Source organism: Clupea harengus, chromosome 22, assembly GCF_900700415.2.
Source record: "Clupea harengus chromosome 22, Ch_v2.0.2, whole genome shotgun sequence".
NCBI classification, from domain to species: domain Eukaryota; kingdom Metazoa; phylum Chordata; class Actinopteri; order Clupeiformes; family Clupeidae; genus Clupea; species Clupea harengus.
The window spans coordinates 1,318,629-1,338,493 of NC_045173.1; the positions used below are offsets into that span (position 1 = coordinate 1,318,629).

The following is a 19,865-nucleotide window of genomic DNA, read 5'->3' on the forward strand; positions in this document are numbered from 1 at the left end:
TGCAGGGCGACTGGACAGGCTGGTGAGGAAGGCGGGAGCTGTTGTTGGCACTGAACTGGATTGTTTCGCAACAGTGGCGGAGAGAAGGACCCTGAGCAGGTTGCTGACTATCTTGGACAATGACCACCACCCATTCACAGAACTTTCAATAGACAGAGGAGCATATTCAGTTGTAGACTCCTGTCACGTCATGCTCATCGGTCAGGCTAAGGAGGTCCTTTGTCCCCAGGGCATTCTTTTGGTATGTGTTGCAGGCCTGAATGGCAGGAATGGATGTATATTTACAAATCAAATGAAGTTGACCAGAAAAAACATGAAATATCTTGTGTTCATACTTACTGTCTGCAATGAAATACAAGTCAAGGTAAATGTATAAATCACTGCTTTCTTTTTTTATTTGCATTTTCCATACTGTCCCGACTTTTTCTGATTTGGGGTTGTGATATCGTATATACACGATACATACAAAATTGGTATTGGAAAAGGTGGGGAGTATTTTTTCTTTCAAGTATTGTAAAACAGCTTACAGGTATACAGGTATACAGTGTGCTCGTAGGTTACTATTCCAATTCTGATTGGTGAGAAGACGCCAAGAGGGCATGAAGCAAGTGTGGTTTCCCTTGGTGGCCTGAAATAGGGTACTGTTAAGAGAGAAACCTACAATGATGACATTAGAAAGCTTTCCTGACACCATAATCACCATACAATATATGTGAGGCAACTTAATTACAGTGCATAAAATGCCCTGTATTGTTATTCCTAGGCTTCTTATACTTCTTATTACAGTGCATGAAATGCCCTGTATTGTTATTCCTACGTGGCTTCTTATACTTCTTATTACAGTGCATAAAATGCCCTGTATTGTTATTCCTACGTGGCTTCTTATACTTCTTTTTACCTTTTTCTGCGCTTAATTCAGCTCGAACCGCTTAACGTAGAAACTTCGTTCAAACTTTGTCGCTTATGTCTTGTAAAGGACACCTGTGCTATGTATTTTTCTAAACTTTATACTTTTTAAGATATTAAAGAAAAACTAATACAAATTTTCTTATAGACTTACATTGGGCCATTATGACATCATTATACGGTCATTAAACTGGCTTGCACCTGTGCTTCACTGACACCTGCGCCAAGGTTCTAAGGCTCCTCTTCTCTCTGTCCCTCTCCATTCAACTGTATAACTAGGAATATTAAGAGACACCATCCATACTCTACTTTCTCTTCATCTCTCTCAGTCTACTTTCTCTCACACTCCATCTCTCAGCTTCGCTCCATTTTTCTCTCCTTCTTTCAATATTTTCTCTCTTCACTCTCTCTTTACTGTCTTCATCCAGAGCCACTCTTGTTCACTCTTATTTCCTTTCTTCTTTCTTTCTTCCACTCTTCTTTCCTTCTTCCACCCTTCTTTCCTTTCTTCTTTCCTTCTTCCACTCTTCTTTCCTTTATTTTTTCCTTCTTCCACTCTTCTTTCCTTCTTCCACTCTTCTTTCCTTTCTCCACTATTCTTTCCTTTCTTCTTTCCTTCTTCCACTCTGCTTTCCTTCTTTCACTCTTCTTTCCTTTCTTCTTTCCTTCTTTCACTCTTCTTTCCTTTCTTCACTCTTCTTTCTTTTCTTCTTTCCTTCTTCCACTCTTCTTTCCTTATTTCACTCTTCTTTCCTTTCTTCTTTCCTTCTTTTACTCTTCTTTCTTTTATTCTTTCCTTCTTCCACTCTTCTTTCCTTTCTTCACTTCTTTCCTTTCTTCTTTCCTTCTTCCACTCTTCTTTCCTTCTTTTACTCTTCTTTCCTTACTTCTTTCCTTCTTTCACTCTTCTTTCTTTTCTTCTTCCTTTCTTAACTTTTGCATTTCATGCACTGGTATTTCCTTCAGGAAATGCATTTTCTAGTTCTCCTTATTCTTTTTACCTTTTTCTGCGCTTAATTCAGCTCGAACCGCTTAACATAGAAACTTTGTTCAAACTTTTTCATTTTTCTAAACTTTATACTTAAGATATTAAAGAAAAACTAATACAAAATGTCCTATTGACTTACATTGGGCCATTGTGACATCATACTAGGGTCATTAAACTGGCTTGCACCTGTGCTTCACTGACACCTGCGCCAAGGTTCCAAGGCTCCTCTTCTCTCTGTCCCTCTCCATTCAACTGTATAACTAGGAATATTATTCTTTCCTTCTTCCACTCTTCTTTCCTTTCCTCTTTCCTTCTTCCACTCTTCTTTCCTTCTTCCACTCTTCTTTCCTTTCTTCTTTCCTTCTTCCACTCTTCTTTCCTTCTTTCACTCTTCTTTCTTTTCTTCCTCCTTTCTTAACTTTTGCATTTCATGCACTGGTATTTCCCTCAGGAAATGCATTTTCTAGTTACAATTGGAATATAATCACGTGAAATGTTTCTTTAAATTGTATTTTACGAGTTGTTATTGACATAGAGATTTGTCTCAAGTTATTTTATTCCCATGGAGGCCTCTAGGAGTCACCGCCTACAAATGATACACTGTTAATGTTTTTGGTTTTGACACCAAAATAGTGTGGCAACTTGTAAATATAAAAGACTGTCACAGTTTCTCAGTCACTTTTCATTTTTCAAATTATCCTTAACATTTCCAAAACAGTATAACATATAACTTATTGACCCAGGAATCTGTGAATATTTTTCCAACTTTACTGAAGTCAATTGCATGGGTTCGCATGACTGCGTTAGCAAGCTCGACTTGGACTCACTTACATCACTTAGAGCAAGCTCTAGTTTGTCTCAAATACTCGCTGCCTTGATAACCCAGCTGCACACGTACCACATGGTATGAATGCAAGTGCTGGAATGTTGAAATGACTTAAAATGCCCATAGTAGCTATGATAAATTAGTTAAGGTTAGATAACCTTAGCTGAAGCTCAATGCTACCTGTTCATCTATCTTAAAATCCCTCTGGGCTCTTATCTTTCAAATGCATCGCCAATACTTCATTAACTTCCTTTACTATGTCTCTACTCCTGCAGCCTTTCAGAAGGATGCTGGGGCTTTTTTGGTCCGGTAGAATCCAACATTATCTCTGTTGGTCCAGCTTGTGTGCTTACTTCCATGGCGGTCACACACTGTGTTCGCGTTCTTATCTGGCAACCCAGGGTGTCGAAATGGTTCTGGAGAAATGGGCAGTGGGTGGTATCACACAGGGCGAAAACACAAACAGACGTTCCGCTAGGGAACGGACATTTGAAAAGGAGAATATACTGGCTGTGGTATTGCTGTCGGAGAAGCCAGTATTTCAGCTTTGCTTGTCTCCTTACTCTCTGATAAAATATCATGGTCATTTTAGGATTTACATAAGCCAATTACATATTGGTCCTTTAAACAACTAAACAACTGCCAGTTTGAGATTAAGCCAGGGTATGGCTATGAGGAGTTTTACCTATGCCAAGGCGATTCAATTTTGATCTTAATTATTGAGTTTGCTGTTACACTCTATCAATGACACTCAACATTGTGTTCTATCTATAGCATTTCTGTTGTTTAGCGGGCCAAAACTCATGCTGTCAAAACTGGGATTGCAATGTGCACATCTCTGTCAATGCCAGCAGAGGGCAGTCAATTAATGTACAGGTTCAGGGCTCCTCAGCATTTTTTTGGAGGAAGTTCCAACCCCCCCTTCAAAACCCTCCCTTTTTACAACATTTTTCATTTATAATCTCACACATTTCCATGTAAAATTAGATATCCAGTTAAGAAATCAAGTGCCTAGAATCACAAGGTTCTGATGGACGAAGTTTAACCAGCTTGATATGGATCAAGTAATGTTCTTTGCCCTTGCACCCCATGCCTATTGTTCCCAGCTCAGTTTTGGCTGACGTCTGCACACAATATTCACAAGCCCTTGTGGTGAACCATAAGGCACTTGGAAGTGTGATGTAAACAAGCCATACGGACAAAAAACCTTAATATATGATGTAATCATTTTCAAGCACTATCTACATTGAGGTGTTCTTATAGTATAGTTATACTTTATAGACATGTAATTACACAGAGATACGTATATTACTGCCACACATATTGCACCTCACTGAGTAGTTTGACTTCATGCAAATGTATTTTGTAGTCCACTCGTGCTTATCTTGTAAAACATCTTTTTGTTTTGTAGCTTATTTGTGACTCATCCACATCTTGGAAGGTTGGCTCTAGTTGGTATCCTAACAAAATGTCCTAGCCTATTTTATGGTAGACTCTGATTTAGAAAAAGGAAACGTTTTATATGAAATAATTAGTTTATATATAGTAATAATAAATATCTGTTTGTCATAGGTTGTAAGTCATATGGGTCAGGTTGCAAAAAATTAACTCAAGAATGAACTGTGAAATAGTTTGTTCAAGTGAAATCAAATTGACTTGGCCTGCTGCAGGTGACACTACACCTATCTGATCAAGGACCATTTATCATCCCCTAACAAAGGCGTCATAAATCGGCTCCTATTATCTATGGTCAGCGTTTCTAACCATAGAGGTATTCAATTCTATGGCAAGTAGTAAGTAGTAATTCACATAACATTAACACATCAAGAAATGGGAATGTAGTATACTTGGAACTGGGTTGGATTATTCCCTCCAACTGAAGAATATGTTTCTATATATATTTATTTACTGCTTTGGGTTGGCTTTGCTAAAGTATTAGAAACTCACCATGTACATAGCCATGAAGAAGGAGTGACTTCACTTGTTTTTTGTTGTTGTTTTGGGTTTGTTTGTTTTTTCATTTTAAAAAATTTGAATTTTTCATTTGGTAATGTGACCTACCTGAGTGCTTATGGCCTGTAGCCTGCCACATGTCTTTATCTGCCCTCTTCTTATTGTATAATGCATAAAACACATTATTTAACATTTTCAGATGTGTTAATCTACTGTGCTGAAATGTTACTGCAAAAATAATGTTGTCCACCAGTTTTCACTGCTCTTCCTCATTATTGGATGTTCATCTCAAAACAGTACAATAGGCTACACTTTTATTTACTTTCCTGATACAGTACTTTCATTTACAAAATTAAGTTTTATTGACTGTCCGACTGTCAGAAATTAACATACAGCTAAAAATCACAGATTGATATATAGGTTGCAGGGGGTTGAAAGAAATCCAGCTGCCACATCAATCTTTTGTCTTGGTTCCATATATGGGGTTCCGTACAGTCACCTGATGTTTCATTGACATCTGCACTCTGTTATGAAATGAATGTTATCACGTTCATGACAAGCCCTCTTTGTCAGAGAGGGGATGCACCGTCGGGGAGTAATCCAGCACCAGCTACCTCCAGTCTCAGCCAAGAGGCTCGCTTTCCACACAGATCAGTCTATCAGCTTCTCAGCTTAAGGTTCCTTTCCTGATTAACAGGGAGTTTTTCCTTGCCCCTGTCTCCATTGTACTTGCTCTAAGGGGGTCCAGGCACTGGGCTCTGTAAAGCACCGTGAGACAATTTGATTGTTTTGGCGCTATATAACTAAAATCGAATTGAATTGAATTATCCACTCCAGCAAGAACTCTTCCAATTGGCTCCCTGTCTCTGTGCACAGTCAGGCCCTTAAGGCGATTGAGGCTAGAATAGTAAGTTAGGTATTGAAGTGTCCTGATGTGTCTCCAGTGGGTGCTCTACTTCATTTCCCAAAGGAGTTTCTTTTGTTCATGATGTCTTTGTTTGACTAGGATTCTCTCTTCTGTTATTTTAGGTTAAATAGATAGATAGATAGATAGATAGATAGATGGATACTTTATTAATCCCGAGGGAAATTTAGGTCATCCAGTAGCTTGTACACATACACAAATACACTTATACACATACACCTCACCGACATAGATACATAAATCACATATACATACACATAGGGAGAACATAGTGTGTTTCCAGGTACAGGAAAGGGTCTGACCCTATTGTACAGAGTGCAATGATTTTGACAGTGTCGGTGTCCAGGAGGAAAGTGAAAAGTGAAAAGTGATCTTGTGCTGCTGGTGTGGAGAGTGCAAAAAAATATATAATGTTCTTGTGCTTGTGAGGATGGGTAGTGCAAGATAGTGGTCTTGTGCTTGTGTGTGTGTGTGTGTGTGTTTGGAAAGTGCAAAGAGCAAAGTGATAGTGCAGAATATGTAGGTGGTAAAGTCTGTGCATGGGGCTGAGATGAGATGTGTCTGTGTCCTCTGCGTGTTGGGCAGGCAGCTGTATCCGGGCTCTCGCCTCTCAAACTCATTAGTGCCTCTGTTAAGCTCATATCTCTATCTAGTCCTTCCTAGCTTGGCATCCAGGTTCCCTTATCTCATCCTGTGGTGCTTCTCAACCCACATCCCCCTTATGTTGCAAAGTCTCTGTTCTTTGTGCTTTTCTAGCATGAATGAATGCTCAATCGCAATGCGCCAAACTGACATACACTCATACGGCAAATCTTGAAAAGTTCCACCCTCAATGTAAGTGTCAAATCAATTAGTTAGAAGGTGTCAAATAAAATGATAAAACAACAAGTGGGGAACTGTCATCTGCATGGCGTCGACAGCGAGTTGTCTTCCGCGTGGCATCCCCAGTGGTGTCCACAGTCCATTGAGGTCAATAGGCCATGCACTTTACAGGCTGCGGAGGCAAGGCGGACAACTGTCAACAAACAATCTTGTTTCATTCTAATAAAGAGATTTGAGGGGGTACAGTTTTTAGTTTATCCAGTCTAATAGCTTCTGCAGTATCAGTGTATGTCAGTTTGGTCCATTCAGGTCAATAGGCTGCACACTTGACAGGCTGTAGATGCCACACGGGGGCGACATTTCCCCACTTTATTTTAGAATCTTGTTCTACACCTTCCAACTAACAGGTTTGACTCCTATATTATGGGGGTACAATTTTTAGTTTTTCCAGCTTTTTCCAGCTTCCAGTGTATGTCAGTTCGGCCTAAAGAGCTCAATCTTCTTCAACACCTTGAAACAATCAGATTTTACTTCAGTTCGCCTTTCATATTTAAGTAATTACAAGTTTTTAAATAGAGCATAGAGGCTATGTTTGCTTGTACAAATATGCAGAAACTATTTACAAATGTATTCTGGAATCTTTTGATGTTGCAACGATGCTGATATAAGCATTTGTTTCAAAATGTGAATATAAATCTGTATTTTTTTTCCAGTGCACATATAACCTAATTTGTGGCATATACAGGCGTTCTCCCACAGAAGTGCACAAATGATGGACAAACGTATTGAAATGTTTTTTTTTTGTGTGTGTGTTTGTTTTTGGTCATATCCCATTGAGATGGACAAGTTCATTGAGAGTTGCATATCTTACAAATAGGCACTGCAAATCACTAAAACATGGATAGATCTTCTCTAAGGGTAACAAACCTTCTTACAGCCAGATGTGTTTCTAGGGACTCTAGGGGCAACCAAGCAAAACTCTGAGCATGAGCCACTGTCATCTGTCACTTCATTCTGGGATAAACTGATCCTGCCTCTTTAATAGGCCTAACTGTGGCAACATGTAGGCATACTTACTGGGATTGGTCATTAAGAAACTTAAGCAAATCTCCTTCAGAAAAAATTGTCTGCTAGCTTTGAAAACGAATTGTATTTCTATTGGTCTGGAGAGAACAATGTACAATTCACATCCAGCAATGGGCCTTTTTAAAAAGATCTTTATGAAATTCTTAATCCACAGACTTGGCTACATCCTAGGTTATGCTAAAGCTTCGTATACTGTCAGACCTGAACAACCACATTTCATAGAAAGTGAATATCTGCCTTTTACGCCTTAAAAACAGGTCATTAAAATCAGATTAAATAGCGTATTATGTCGTGACGTGATGTAGCTCCTATCAAGATAATGATATCGGGACCACATTTCTGGACATGCCATTGTACTCTTCAGCACAACATCATATATGTCAAGGGGGGTAATTTCTTCCGTTTCTTTCATTCTTGGCTTTTACTTTGAATGTTCACCATCCCGTCTCTCATCCAAAAATCGTCACCGGAAGCGACCTTAATTCCACACTGTTTCAGGAAGTTCCACGTCACATTTAGTTGTCCATTGGAAAAAACTGGGTACGATTGCTGAAAACTGACGAATGTGATAATACACCATTTTGACTGAAAGGAGACAAACCTTCCAAAGGAATCATGGTAGGACAACACAGTTTGATAAAGACAGACTGTGTAATATGTGAAGACTAAGTGCATGTCATCTGACGTTAAAGACCTTAGTCCGGTGTAGCTAGCATACCGACTTAGCCTCACCTTGCTGTTTAATTGCAACGTTGATTTCAGAGACAAAGTCGTATTTGGTCATGTCTAACTCAGAATGGTTTCTATACCACTAATATACATGTTAACTGGCTAATCGCAATCAACGTCTAAACGTAGTTAGGTTAGCTGATCGCTTTTTTTCTTGATTGCCAACTAGGATGGTTTCATAGATGTTGCTTACTAGCGTTCTCATTTTAGCAAACTTACTTTACCCTGCCTCTTCGAATTTCTTTGCTAACTGCCTTTTTCCTAACCCCATGAGAGCCAACATTTCGCTGAAATATCTATTATGTAGTCAAGTGAATTGCATTTAAACACTGGATGTCTTTTCGCCTCCTCAAATATCTCAATTAGCAACAGTAGTAAAATGTCGCCAATAAAGCTAGCTGGCTAGCTAGCTAACGACACGTCAGTCAGTTAGCCTGTGTATTTCATGAACATACTGTATTGGAAGTAACGTAATCTGTTGCCGTGTCTATTAGACTCCCTTTTACCATGGTGACCAATAGTCATTTTGTTTCTGAGATAGTTATGGTATTCCTTCGTCCGTATACTGGTTAGTTTATGTGTTCACTATGAAATGACAGGTTCATTAGCTTGCTGATAACCACTGTGATGTGGCAATCGCGTCATGCATGTCTGTATGCTGCTTGTTTTACAGCCTCTCAGGCTGGACATCAAGCGCAAGCTGACGGCCCGGTCAGACCGCGTCAAGAGCGTGGACCTCCACCCAACTGAACCATGGATGTTGGCCAGCCTTTACAATGGCAGCGTGTGCGTCTGGAACCACGAAACACAAGTGAGTTCTGCAAACCTGCCCACGCCCCCTGTTTGGTTGAATAGTGAAAGTTGTCATTTATGTATTTAATGTGTGCGGCACCTGTAAACTGTTTTCAGACCCTGGTGAAGACCTTTGAGGTGTGTGACTTGCCTGTGCGAGCCTCCAAATTTGTTGCCAGGAAAAACTGGGTCATTACTGGAGCAGTAAGTTTTGAGTTTTTGTTTGTCATTCAACATACCTGAATGTAGAGGGTATCAATATTACATGTACCGTTTTTGTGTGTGGTGTCTCATTGTTTGTGTGTTTGTTTCTAAGGATGACATGCAGATTCGTGTCTTTAACTACAACACACTGGAGCGTGTTCACATGTTTGAAGCCCACTCGGACTACATCCGCTGCATCGCTGTCCACCCCACACAGCCTTACATCCTCACCAGCAGTGGTACGCACAACACAGAAGAAGTGTCTGACTCCATCTTTTAACAGATGATTTGAACAGATGATTTTCAAGGCCACTTTTAACGCTCTGTTTTTCTCCTCTCTGTGTCCCAAGATGACATGCTCATTAAGTTATGGGACTGGGAGAAGAAGTGGACGTGCAGTCAGGTGTTTGAGGGCCACACACATTACGTCATGCAGATCGTCATCAACCCTAAAGACAACAACCAGTTTGCCAGTGCTTCACTGGATAGAACCATTAAGGTACTTCATGTTAGAGCCAGATGCCTGTACACAGAAGTTTCTGAACGTGTGTGTGTGTGTGTGTGTGTGTGTGTGTGTGTGTGTGTGTGTGTGTGTGTGTGTGTGTGTGTGTGTGTGTGTGTGTGTGTGTGTCTGTGTGTGTGTGTCTGTGTGTGTGTGTGTGTGTGCTTGTCTGCCTGTCTGCCTGCCTGTCCGGTGCACATCACTTTTTATGCCTTTCAGGTGTGTATGTGTTGGCGTGTGTGCTCTTCTCATAAAATAAACGAATGCGTAATGCGAGTGTGTGTACAATAAGCAGCGTATTATCTGTGTGTTCTTTGCTTTGGTGATCAGCGATGTCGAATGCTGAAGTCTCTGCTTGTATGATGTTTTGAAGGTGTGGCAGCTGGGCTCGTCCTCTCCCAACTTCACCCTGGAGGGCCATGAGAAAGGGGTCAACTGCATAGACTACTACAGCGGAGGAGACAAACCGTACCTGATCTCTGGGGCTGACGACAGACTGGTGAAGATCTGGGACTACCAGGTGAGGTGTCCTCCTTTTCAATGGTCACATCTTCTTATTTGTATTGCTTTCTCTGTTGCATGTATTCAAACACTATCTCCTCTCCTCTCTGTCCACAGAATAAGACATGTGTGCAGACGCTGGAGGGCCACGCTCAGAACGTGTCCTGTGTGAGCTTCCACCCAGAGCTCCCCATCATCATCACTGGCTCAGAAGATGGTGTGTTGGAACACACACACACACACACACACACACACACACACACACGTGCGCGCGCGCACTCACACACGTGCGCTCGCACTCATTCTCATTCTCGCTCAAGTACATTCACCTTTCAGCATTGATACACAAAATGACTGCGTCATCTTACCCTTAATGATGCTGACTTGCGATCTGTCTTCCCCCCCCCCCCCCCCCCCCCCTTGTTCCAAAGGCACGGTGCGCATCTGGCATTCCAGCACCTACCGTCTGGAGAGCACACTGAACTACGGCATGGAGCGCGTGTGGTGTGTGTGTGGCCTGCGCGGCTCCAACAACGTGGCGCTGGGCTATGACGAGGGGAGCATAATCATCAAGGTAAAATCAAACCATCGCATGTGTTAATGTAACACCTGCAGTAAACCTGACCTTCGGAAATGGTAAACCAGAAAAAGTCAACTTTCTACAGCATGTACAAGTCAGTTCAATGACTTCATTCATATTTTCTGCTGCCAGCTTAATGATGACTGACTGGTAGGTTTTGTCATGGTCATTATGGCTACATAGGGTACATGTACAATCATTTAGGGTCTATGCTACTATGTGCTACATAGGGTACATGTACAATCATTCTTTAAGGAATATGCTACTATTTGCTACATAGGGTACATGTACAATCATTCTTTAAGGACTGTGCTACTATGTGCTACATAGGGTACATGTACAATCATTCTTTAAGGAATATGCTACTATTTGCTACATAGGGTACATGTACAATCATTCTTTAAGGAATATGCTACTATTTGCTACATAGGGTACATGTATAATCATTTAGGGTCTATGCTACTATGTGCTACATAGGGTACATGTATAATCATTTAGGGTCTATGCTACTATGTGCTACATAGGGTACATGTACAATCATTTTTTTAAGGACTGTGCTACTATGTGCTACATAGGGTACATGTACAATCATTCTTTAAGGAATATGCTACTATTTGCTACATAGGGTACATGTACAATCATTCTTTAAGGAATATGCTACTATTTGCTACATAGGGTACATGTATAATCATTTAGGGTCTATGCTACTATGTGCTACATAGGGTACATGTATAATCATTTAGGGTCTATGCTACTATTTGCTACTACAGTTTATGCCGTGTATTTCTGAAATGTATAAAAATGAACTGTATTCTGAACTGAGCAGGTTGTCTAACATTTTCATCATTTTCAATCATTTGCAAGTTTGTATATTGTATTTTTGAAAGACTGAAATTGCAATGGTCTTATGAGGTCTCTCTTCTCCTGTGGCTTGATCTAGCTGGGTCGTGAGGAGCCAGCCATGTCCATGGACGCCAATGGAAAGATTGTCTGGGCTAAACACTCAGAGGTGCAGCAGGCCAATCTGAAGGCCATGGGTGACACAGAGATCAAGGATGGAGAGAGACTTCCTCTGGCTGTCAAAGACATGGGCAGCTGTGAGATCTACCCTCAGACTATCCAGCACAACCCCAACGGCAGGTGAGTTTATGTGAACCACACAGGCAGACGTAACCCAACTAGCTTCTGCCTTTTCAGTAGTTGCCTCAATTTAGTCAATATCACACACCACTCACTACAGCACCATTAAGTGCTGCCACTACCAACCCCCCACTCTATGTTCTAGCATCCACAGAGAGAACAGATGTTCCTGCGCTCCTGCATGGTACAGCCTAGTAGATCTCACGTGTCCTCTGCCTCATGTTTGCCCTCAGGTTTGTTGTGGTGTGTGGGGATGGAGAGTACATCATTTACACAGCCGTGGCTCTGAGGAACAAGAGCTTCGGGTCAGCACAGGAGTTCGTCTGGGCCCACGACTCCTCAGAGTAAGTACTGCTCTTCAGACATCCAATAAGACATCCACTAGGTCCGCGTATGGCCTTCCAGCCCGTCTTGTCAAAGTCTGGCAGCATCTAGCCATTACTTAAAGTAGTGTCAAGTTGTGGGATCTAATAAGCTATTCATGAATTATTATAATTCTGTAGTCTGTTCTTTGTCAGAGTTTGACTTGTGTTCATTGTCTTAAATCAGGACACTTTGTTTTTTTACACTTAATCTGCTTTATGTTGAAAAGACTGGTGTCTACCTCTTTTCTGGTACAGGTACGCAATCAGGGAGTCCAGCAGTGTGGTCAAAATCTTTAAGAACTTCAAGGAGAAGAAGTCTTTTAAGCCTGACTTTGGTGCAGAGGGTAAGACTATGTGGCTAACCCAGACTGTGTGGCTAACCCAGACTGTGTGGCTAACCCAGACTGTGTGGCTAACCCAGACTGTGTGGCTAACCCAGACTGTGTGGCTAACCCAGACTGTGTGGCTTACCCAGACTGTGTGGCTTACCCAGACTGTGTGGCTAACCCAGACTGTGTGGCTAACCCAGACTATGCTGTAAATCCTGATTTCTTTTTTGTTGTTGTTGACGTTATCTCCACATTTGCTCTGTGTATGGTGCCAGGTATTTATGGTGGTTTCCTGCTGGGCGTCCGTTCTGTGAATGGCCTGGCTTTCTACGACTGGGAGAACACAGAGCTGATTCGGCGTATTGAGATCCAGCCTAAACATGTGAGTCTTCAGGTCACACACACACACACACACACACAAACTCATTCACTGTGATGGTTTAGAGGTACAGGTTTAGATAGCGATGTTTACATGTTACTAAGGGGTTACTTCATATAGGTTCTGAATGCATTGCTATATGTTCTGCTTCTCCTCTGGTATTCAATGCCTGTTCCCTTTGACTGTCCCGGTTCTGTTCGACCCATGCTGCGTCTCCTCTCAGATCTTCTGGTCTGATTCTGGAGAGCTGGTGTGCATCGGCACAGAGGAGTCCTTCTTCATCCTACGCTACATGTCAGAGAAGGTGGCCACCTCCCAGGAGACTAACGAGGGAGTAACCGAGGATGGCATCGAGGACGCTTTTGAGGTAAGGAACCGATCTGGAATGAATAAGTCCACTGAAGTCTAGGTAGGGGGTGGCAAAGTAAGCTGTACTGTGCCTTGTTCTGAGTCAGGATTGGTGGAAATCTATTTAGATGTCCAGTCTTCCCATCTTTTCATGTTGATGGTTGGTCTGTGTGAACTGTGATGGAATGTGGTGTGTGTCCAGCTGTGTAAACATTTTCTGCCTCTTTCTCTCTCTCTCGTGTGTGTGTGTGTGTGTGTGTGTGTGTGTGTGTGTGTGTGTGTGTGTGTGTGTGCTTCGCTCAGGTCCTGGGGGAGATTCAGGAGATCGTGAAGACGGGGCTGTGGGTGGGAGATTGCTTCATCTACACCAGCTCTGTCAACAGACTCAACTACTATGTGGGAGGAGAGATCGTCACCATCGCTCACCTGGACAGGTACTCCCAAAACATGTCACACAAATGTCAGCTGTCATTTGAGAGTTGGAAACATGCAATGCTTGTGCTTGACTTCTTACTCCAAGTGTGTGTGTGTGTGTGTGTGTGTGTGTGTGTGTGTTGCTGATTTTAGGACCATGTACTTGTTGGGCTACATCCCTAAGGATGACAGGCTCTACCTGGGCGATAAGGAGCTGAACATTGTCAGCTATTCACTTCTGGTGTCCGTGCTGGAGTACCAGACGGCTGTCATGCGAAGAGACTTCAGCATGGCTGACAAGGTGTTGCCCACGATCCCCAAAGAACAGAGGACCCGTGTGGCCCACTTCCTGGAGAAACAGGTAGAACGTCCTGTCTGGTAGCTTATTTCTTCAGCGTTGACGTTTCTGATCTGATATCTGTTATAAGGACTTGGCCATAAATCACAACTGTTACTACTTGATTATGTATGTATGTATGTGTGTGTGTGTGTGTGTCTCTCTGTCCTACAGGGCTTCAAGCAGCAGGCTCTGGCCGTGTCCACGGACTCGGAGCACAGGTTTGAGCTGGCCCTGCAGCTGGGAGAGCTGAAGATCGCCTATCAGCTGGCTGTGGAGGCCGAGGTGAGTGCAGGGTCCGTGTGTTAACCCCCCCCCATGCCAGCTCAAACCCTCCAGGAGTTGGTCTGCAGTGGTGCACATATTTAGTTCACAAGCAAACAAACCAGCACTCCCCTAATGTCAGCAATGAAACGGCGGCTTTCAAAAGCATCAGTATTTAATATGAGTGCGTCTGGTATTGAGTGCTGTGCACACACGTCAGATGACTCTCTGCTCGGCCTTGTCCCCTTCAGTCGGAGCAGAAGTGGAAGCAGCTGGCAGAGCTGGCCATCAGCAAGTGCCAGTTTGGGCTGGCGCAGGAGTGCCTCCACCACGCCCAGGACTACGGGGGTCTGCTGCTGCTGGCCACCGCCTCGGGCAACGCCTCCATGGTGGGCAAGCTGGCCGAGGCCGCCGAACGCGATGGCAAGAACAACGTGGCGTTCATGACCTATTTCCTGCAGGGGAAGTAAGTCATCCCATGTTGGGAACGTTTCTAAGTTTGTGTGCGCGTGTGTGTGTGTGTGTTGGTGGCAGGTGTCTGTGCGTGTGGCTGTGCGATGGCCAGATGGCATTGGAAGTGCAGCCCCCACAGACACGTCCTTGCTCAGATAACCGCCAAATCAGGCGCCAAGGGGCGTAATTCACTAACTTGTTATTTGCCTTGATTCAAGGAAGGCAGTAAATAGCGGAAATCAGTATAAGCTGTGGAGGCTTTTAGCTCGTATCTGAGGAGCTTGTGAACATATTGGACGTTTTTTCCTTTCAGTTCATTGTAGTTATAGCAGTCATAATATGTATGTTGTTTACATCTCATACTTTCAATACAGACTGTTAAAGTAACAATATGTAACAATTTTACCTTAAAATAACAGCTTGAAAAAAAATTGTGCCGCTACAATTACTTTTAATATGGAGAATGGCCTCTCCGCCATTGCCATCGGGGGTCTGTAGGGGAAATACCGTTCCTGGGCGGAAGTACTTCGACTTGCTTTCTGGCAGTCCTAACGCAATACTATGCAGTCATATTTCTGTAAAATCTTTGAATATTCTTATCATCTTGGTCGACATCATTTGTTGTTTTCCGACTTCTCGTCTAATTTGATCTTCAGCTCATCAACAAATACACGTGTATGCGAAGCTGCCTATATCGTAAATGCGTTTTTACGACACTGGCCTAAACGTTAAATACCTCCAAGACTTCAGGGGGAGCTACAAGCCAAAAACTACTTATTGCTGCTTTTAAAGACACTTACATTGGCTACTGTAAATAGGAATTATGAATGGAATTAAAATGTATTACATTTTAGGAAAAGATTCATTTTTATATTATTATTTAATATCATGATTTTCTCACAAAAAAGGAAAAAGAAAGTTAACCCTGAACCTCTCCACGTTATATTTTCAGGTTTCAGGTTTCCCATGTTTGAATTCTACTATTGATGTTTTGAGACTATTGATGGTTGAGTGGGTATTGTAGGCTCTGATGGCTCTGTCCTCTGACGCGTGTCCGTTTGTCCTCCTCAGACTGGACCACTGCCTGGAACTCCTAATCCGAACCAATCGTCTGCCTGAGGCGGCCTTCCTCGCCCGTACATACCTGCCCAGCCAGGTGTCCAGGTGTGTTACCCCAGCCCAAGCCATCTGGATGTGAAAATGAACGTGAACAATCTCAAAATAAGAAATGACATTCCTTCATATTAAGTTTATCACAATTCTTCGCTTTTTTGTGCGCGTGTGTGTGTGTGTGTGTGTGTGTGTGTGTGTGTGTGTGTGTGTGTGTGTGTGTGTGTGTGTGTGTGTGTGTGTGTGTGTGTGTGTGTGTGTGTGTGTGTGTGTGTGTGTGTGTGTGTGTGTGTGTCTGCAGGGTGGTGAAGCTGTGGAGAGAGAGTCTGTCTAAGGTTAACCAGAAGGCAGCCGAGTCTCTGGCCGATCCCACAGAGTATGAGAACCTGTTCCCAGGCTTGAAGGAGGCCTTTGTGGCTGAGCAGTTCCTCAAAGAGACCTGCCAGGGCAAGACCAAGCCTGCCACCGATTACCCCCTGGTCACGGTGAGGCGCTCCACCGGCCAGCCTCCGCCCGCTCACTCTGCCTCTCCTGGCAGCGTGTGACCCTCCCGCTGATGTCCTCTGCTCTTCTTCATCCCCTCACTCATCCCTTCACTCATCATCTTCATCCCCTCACCCTTCACTCATCTTCTTCATCACCTCCCCCCTTCACTCATCCAAGCACTCATCTTCGCTTTCTGTATTTTTTGATCTCCTTCACGCTCACTCCCCCTCACATTGTTGTTCCTGTCCCATTCCTCCCACTGTCTGCTGAATAACACTACTCACATAATCAGTGTCATCCTGTCCTCTCCTCAAGGTTGGATGACACATGCATGTGCGTATACTCACTCACTCACACACACACACACACACACACACACACACACACACACAAGCACACACTCTCTCACACACACACAAGCACACACACACTCACACACTCACAAACACACACACAAGCACACACTCACTCACAAACACACACTCCAAAACACTGCGCTTTCACACATACTCCCACACTCATCTGGTTGTCATGGTGTTTTCCCAGCCGAACGAAGAGAGGAATGTTCTGGAGGAAGCGCGAGACTACCAGCCCAAAGAAGGCGCTGCACCTGTTGAGGTATGCCGATGAGCCACAGACGCACGCACCATGCAGCCTCCCAGACCTGAGCTTCTCACTCATTCACATTCATCATCTCCAGTGGCATACTGTATGGCTCTTTCATGATGTGTAGGTATAGAGCTGACTGACAGCGCTGCTTGTTGGTGCTTTCTCTGCCTGCTTGTGTGCAGCAGGTGTCGGAGCCAGAGCCAGCAGTCGAGGCCCCAGCAGCCGAGGCCCCAGCAGCCGAGGCCCCAGCTGCCGAGGCCCCAGCTGCCGAGGCCCCAGCAGTCGAGGCCCCAGCAGTCGAGGCCCCAGCAGTCGAGGCCCCAGCAGCAGAGGCCCCAGCAGTCGAGGCCCCAGCAGTCGAGGCCCCAGCAGTCGAGGCCCCAGCAGTAGAGGCCCCAGCAGTCGAGGCCCCAGCTCAAGCGGGCATGTTTGCCTCAGTCATGGCAGCAGTAGCGGCCCCTGTGGTGGCAGCAGTGGCAGCCATGAGCCTCCCTGAACCCGAGCCAGTCGCCAAGGAGGAGGTGGCACCTGAAGAAGAGGAGCTGGCGCTCGAGGAAGAGGAGCTGGCGCTCGAGGATGAGGAGCTGGTGGAAGAGGAAGAGGAGCTGGTGGAAGAGGAAGAGGCACTGGTGCCTGAGGAAGAGGAGGAGGAGGTGGTTGTGCTGCCCAAGAAAGAGGAGGTGGCACCTGTGGTAGAGGAGGTGGCACCTGTGGTAGAGGAGGTGGTGCCCCCCAAGAAAGAGGAGGTGGCGCCCCCCAAGGAAGAGGAGGTGGCGCCCAAGGAAGAGGAGGTGGCACCCAAGGAAGAGGAGGAGGCACCTGAGGAAGAGAAGACCCCCACAGCATCAGCAGACTCGCAGGGAGATGAGGTATACATTAGCATCTAGACACACACAGGGAGATGAGGTATACATTAGCATCTAGACACACACAGGGAGATGAGGTATACATTAGCATCTAGACACACACAGGGAGATGAGGTATACATTAGCATCTAGACACACCAACAACTGCCTAGTACTACCAGAGCAGGGGCGTCCCTCTCTACCTTCAAGAAGCTTTTGAAGACCCAACTCTTCAGAGAGCACCTCCCGTCCTAACTGGCACCTGACTAGCGCTTAACTTGCACTTCAGCAGTTACATTCCTGCACTTCTTTTTCCTTGTTTCTAGGTCGTTTTTTTCTAATTCTCATGTAAAGTAGTATTTATTGTTACACCATGTTTTGTATTGCTCTTAGCTTGACTGTTCTCTCCCTTGTACGTCGCTTTGGACAAAAGCGTCTGCTAAATGACTAAATGTAAATGTAAATGTAAACAGCATACACACAAGACACACATCCTGGCTGTATGCCATGGTTTTGATGCTGTAGCTGTACATACACTGCTGGTTACCAATATGCGTATACAGAACACAATGTGTATCTCCTTAACCCTTAGTTTTGTGTAAATTGACAAGCACCATCAAGAGACTGTGTGTCTGTGTGTGTCTGTGTTATGGCGTCATTTTAGTGTCTAAACTACACGCGAGGAAACGCAAGCGTGAGTTTCGTCTACGCACTCAATTTTAGCAGCCGCGAGAGGAAATTCAACAACTGCGAGCGCAGAGAATGACATACGCTCTCGCAAAAACTTGATTTGATCGCTCGAATTCATACTTTTGACACTGTGTGGGCGGGAACCAAAGTTGTGGTTTACTGTGTAGTGCTCAACACTTCATACTAGCAGCAAGCTTAAAGCTAGCTAGTAGCTAGCTATGTTACCTACTGGCACATAACATCGACTGTCATGAGAACTGACTATTTTTCCTGGAATAAATAAAGTGATCGTGGGTCAAATGCCACCATCACCACTAGTATTTAATCAAGACAGATTTAATGGGTACCGTTACTTTGGTTGGTCATTAAATATCAGTCTTTAGACATACAGTATGTAGCTACTTAACAGAGTTTGGTAAACGGTTGTCATGAATATGAGACTCCTCACACGGCTGCTAAAATTGAGTACACAGACGAAATTCACGCTTGCGATGCTTCCTCGCGTGTGTGAGTTTTTACACTAAAATGACGCCATACTGTGTGTGTGTGTGTCAGAGAGAGAGAGAGAGCGAGCGAGCCAGCATATTTCACCATCAATAGTAACCCCAATGCTTTCCCACCTCCAGATCCTGGACGAGCTGGAGGATGACCTGGACAACATGGAACTTGACGACATTGACACCACAGACGTAAACCTGGACGATGACTTCTTAGATGACTAACACGCCCCTGTGCAGCATTCAGGCCACCTCCTGTTTATTTAAGAGACCAAACTCTTTTTGTATTTCTACTTGAGTTGTGTGAGACAGTGAGATTTGTGAAGTGCAGTGGAAACTAGTGCATCATGGGTGATTTCCTACATGAGGATGGTGTTAAGGGACACATCCTTTCTGAATTTTTATATGTAACTCTTGCGCTCACCATTCACACAGCTGCCCTTGCCTTGGAAGTATGTATTTCATTATCTAAATGTATGTCCTAACTTAGAGCAATCATTGTCCCTTCACTGAAATGAAATGAAATAAAAAAATTCCATTATTGTTTCAATATTTTGTCCTTGTTCCACTTCCAATCTTAATTATGATCCTCAGCATGGCAAGGTGGGCAAGAGGACACTAGATGGCGATACATACCTTTTTATTGAAATTACCCCTTCAGTGAGGAAAAAGTATTAAAATAGGTTTTGGAAAGTTGCAGTTGCAATGCGTTGTTGTGTGTGTGGTTTTGCTTTCTAAGCTCTTGAAACACTGGTCCCTGTAGGTCTGACCCGAGGGCAAGAATA

At 43.8% G+C, this 19,865-nt stretch overlaps 1 protein-coding gene across 3 annotated transcripts; it reads left to right on the top strand.

Annotated features, from left to right (window-relative positions):
• The first annotated feature begins 7,978 nt into the window (after window positions 1-7,978).
• copb2 (COPI coat complex subunit beta 2) lies at window positions 7,979-19,630 on the top strand. Of its 3 annotated transcripts, none has more exons than XM_031559877.2 (22): window positions 7,979-8,124; window positions 8,909-9,046; window positions 9,145-9,231; window positions 9,344-9,470; window positions 9,582-9,730; window positions 10,107-10,253; window positions 10,352-10,451; window positions 10,666-10,808; window positions 11,755-11,954; window positions 12,188-12,298; window positions 12,575-12,663; window positions 12,924-13,030; window positions 13,251-13,394; window positions 13,679-13,809; window positions 13,943-14,150; window positions 14,301-14,411; window positions 14,642-14,856; window positions 15,915-16,007; window positions 16,255-16,438; window positions 16,986-17,057; window positions 17,231-17,917; window positions 19,210-19,630. In XM_031559877.2, exons 1-22 carry the CDS (start codon window positions 8,122-8,124, stop codon window positions 19,303-19,305), a joined length of 3,342 nt encoding a protein of 1,113 aa, XP_031415737.1. In that variant the 5' UTR covers window positions 7,979-8,121; the 3' UTR covers window positions 19,306-19,630. The 3 variants fall into 3 exon arrangements, with proteins under 3 accessions (XP_031415737.1, XP_031415738.1, XP_012675739.1); XM_031559878.2 differs by having other exon boundaries at window positions 17,234-17,917; XM_012820285.3 differs by lacking the exon at window positions 17,231-17,917.
• Window positions 19,631-19,865: the final 235 nt, after the last annotated feature.

Excerpts from the sequence above, each read along its gene's own strand:
- copb2 (XM_031559877.2), top strand. Across the intron at positions 11,955-12,187 it reads CAGCACAACCCCAACGGCAG|GTTTGTTGTGGTGTGTGGGG; the intron begins GTGAGTTTATGT and ends GTTTGCCCTCAG. Across the intron at positions 14,412-14,641 it reads AGCTGGCTGTGGAGGCCGAG|TCGGAGCAGAAGTGGAAGCA; the intron begins GTGAGTGCAGGG and ends TGTCCCCTTCAG.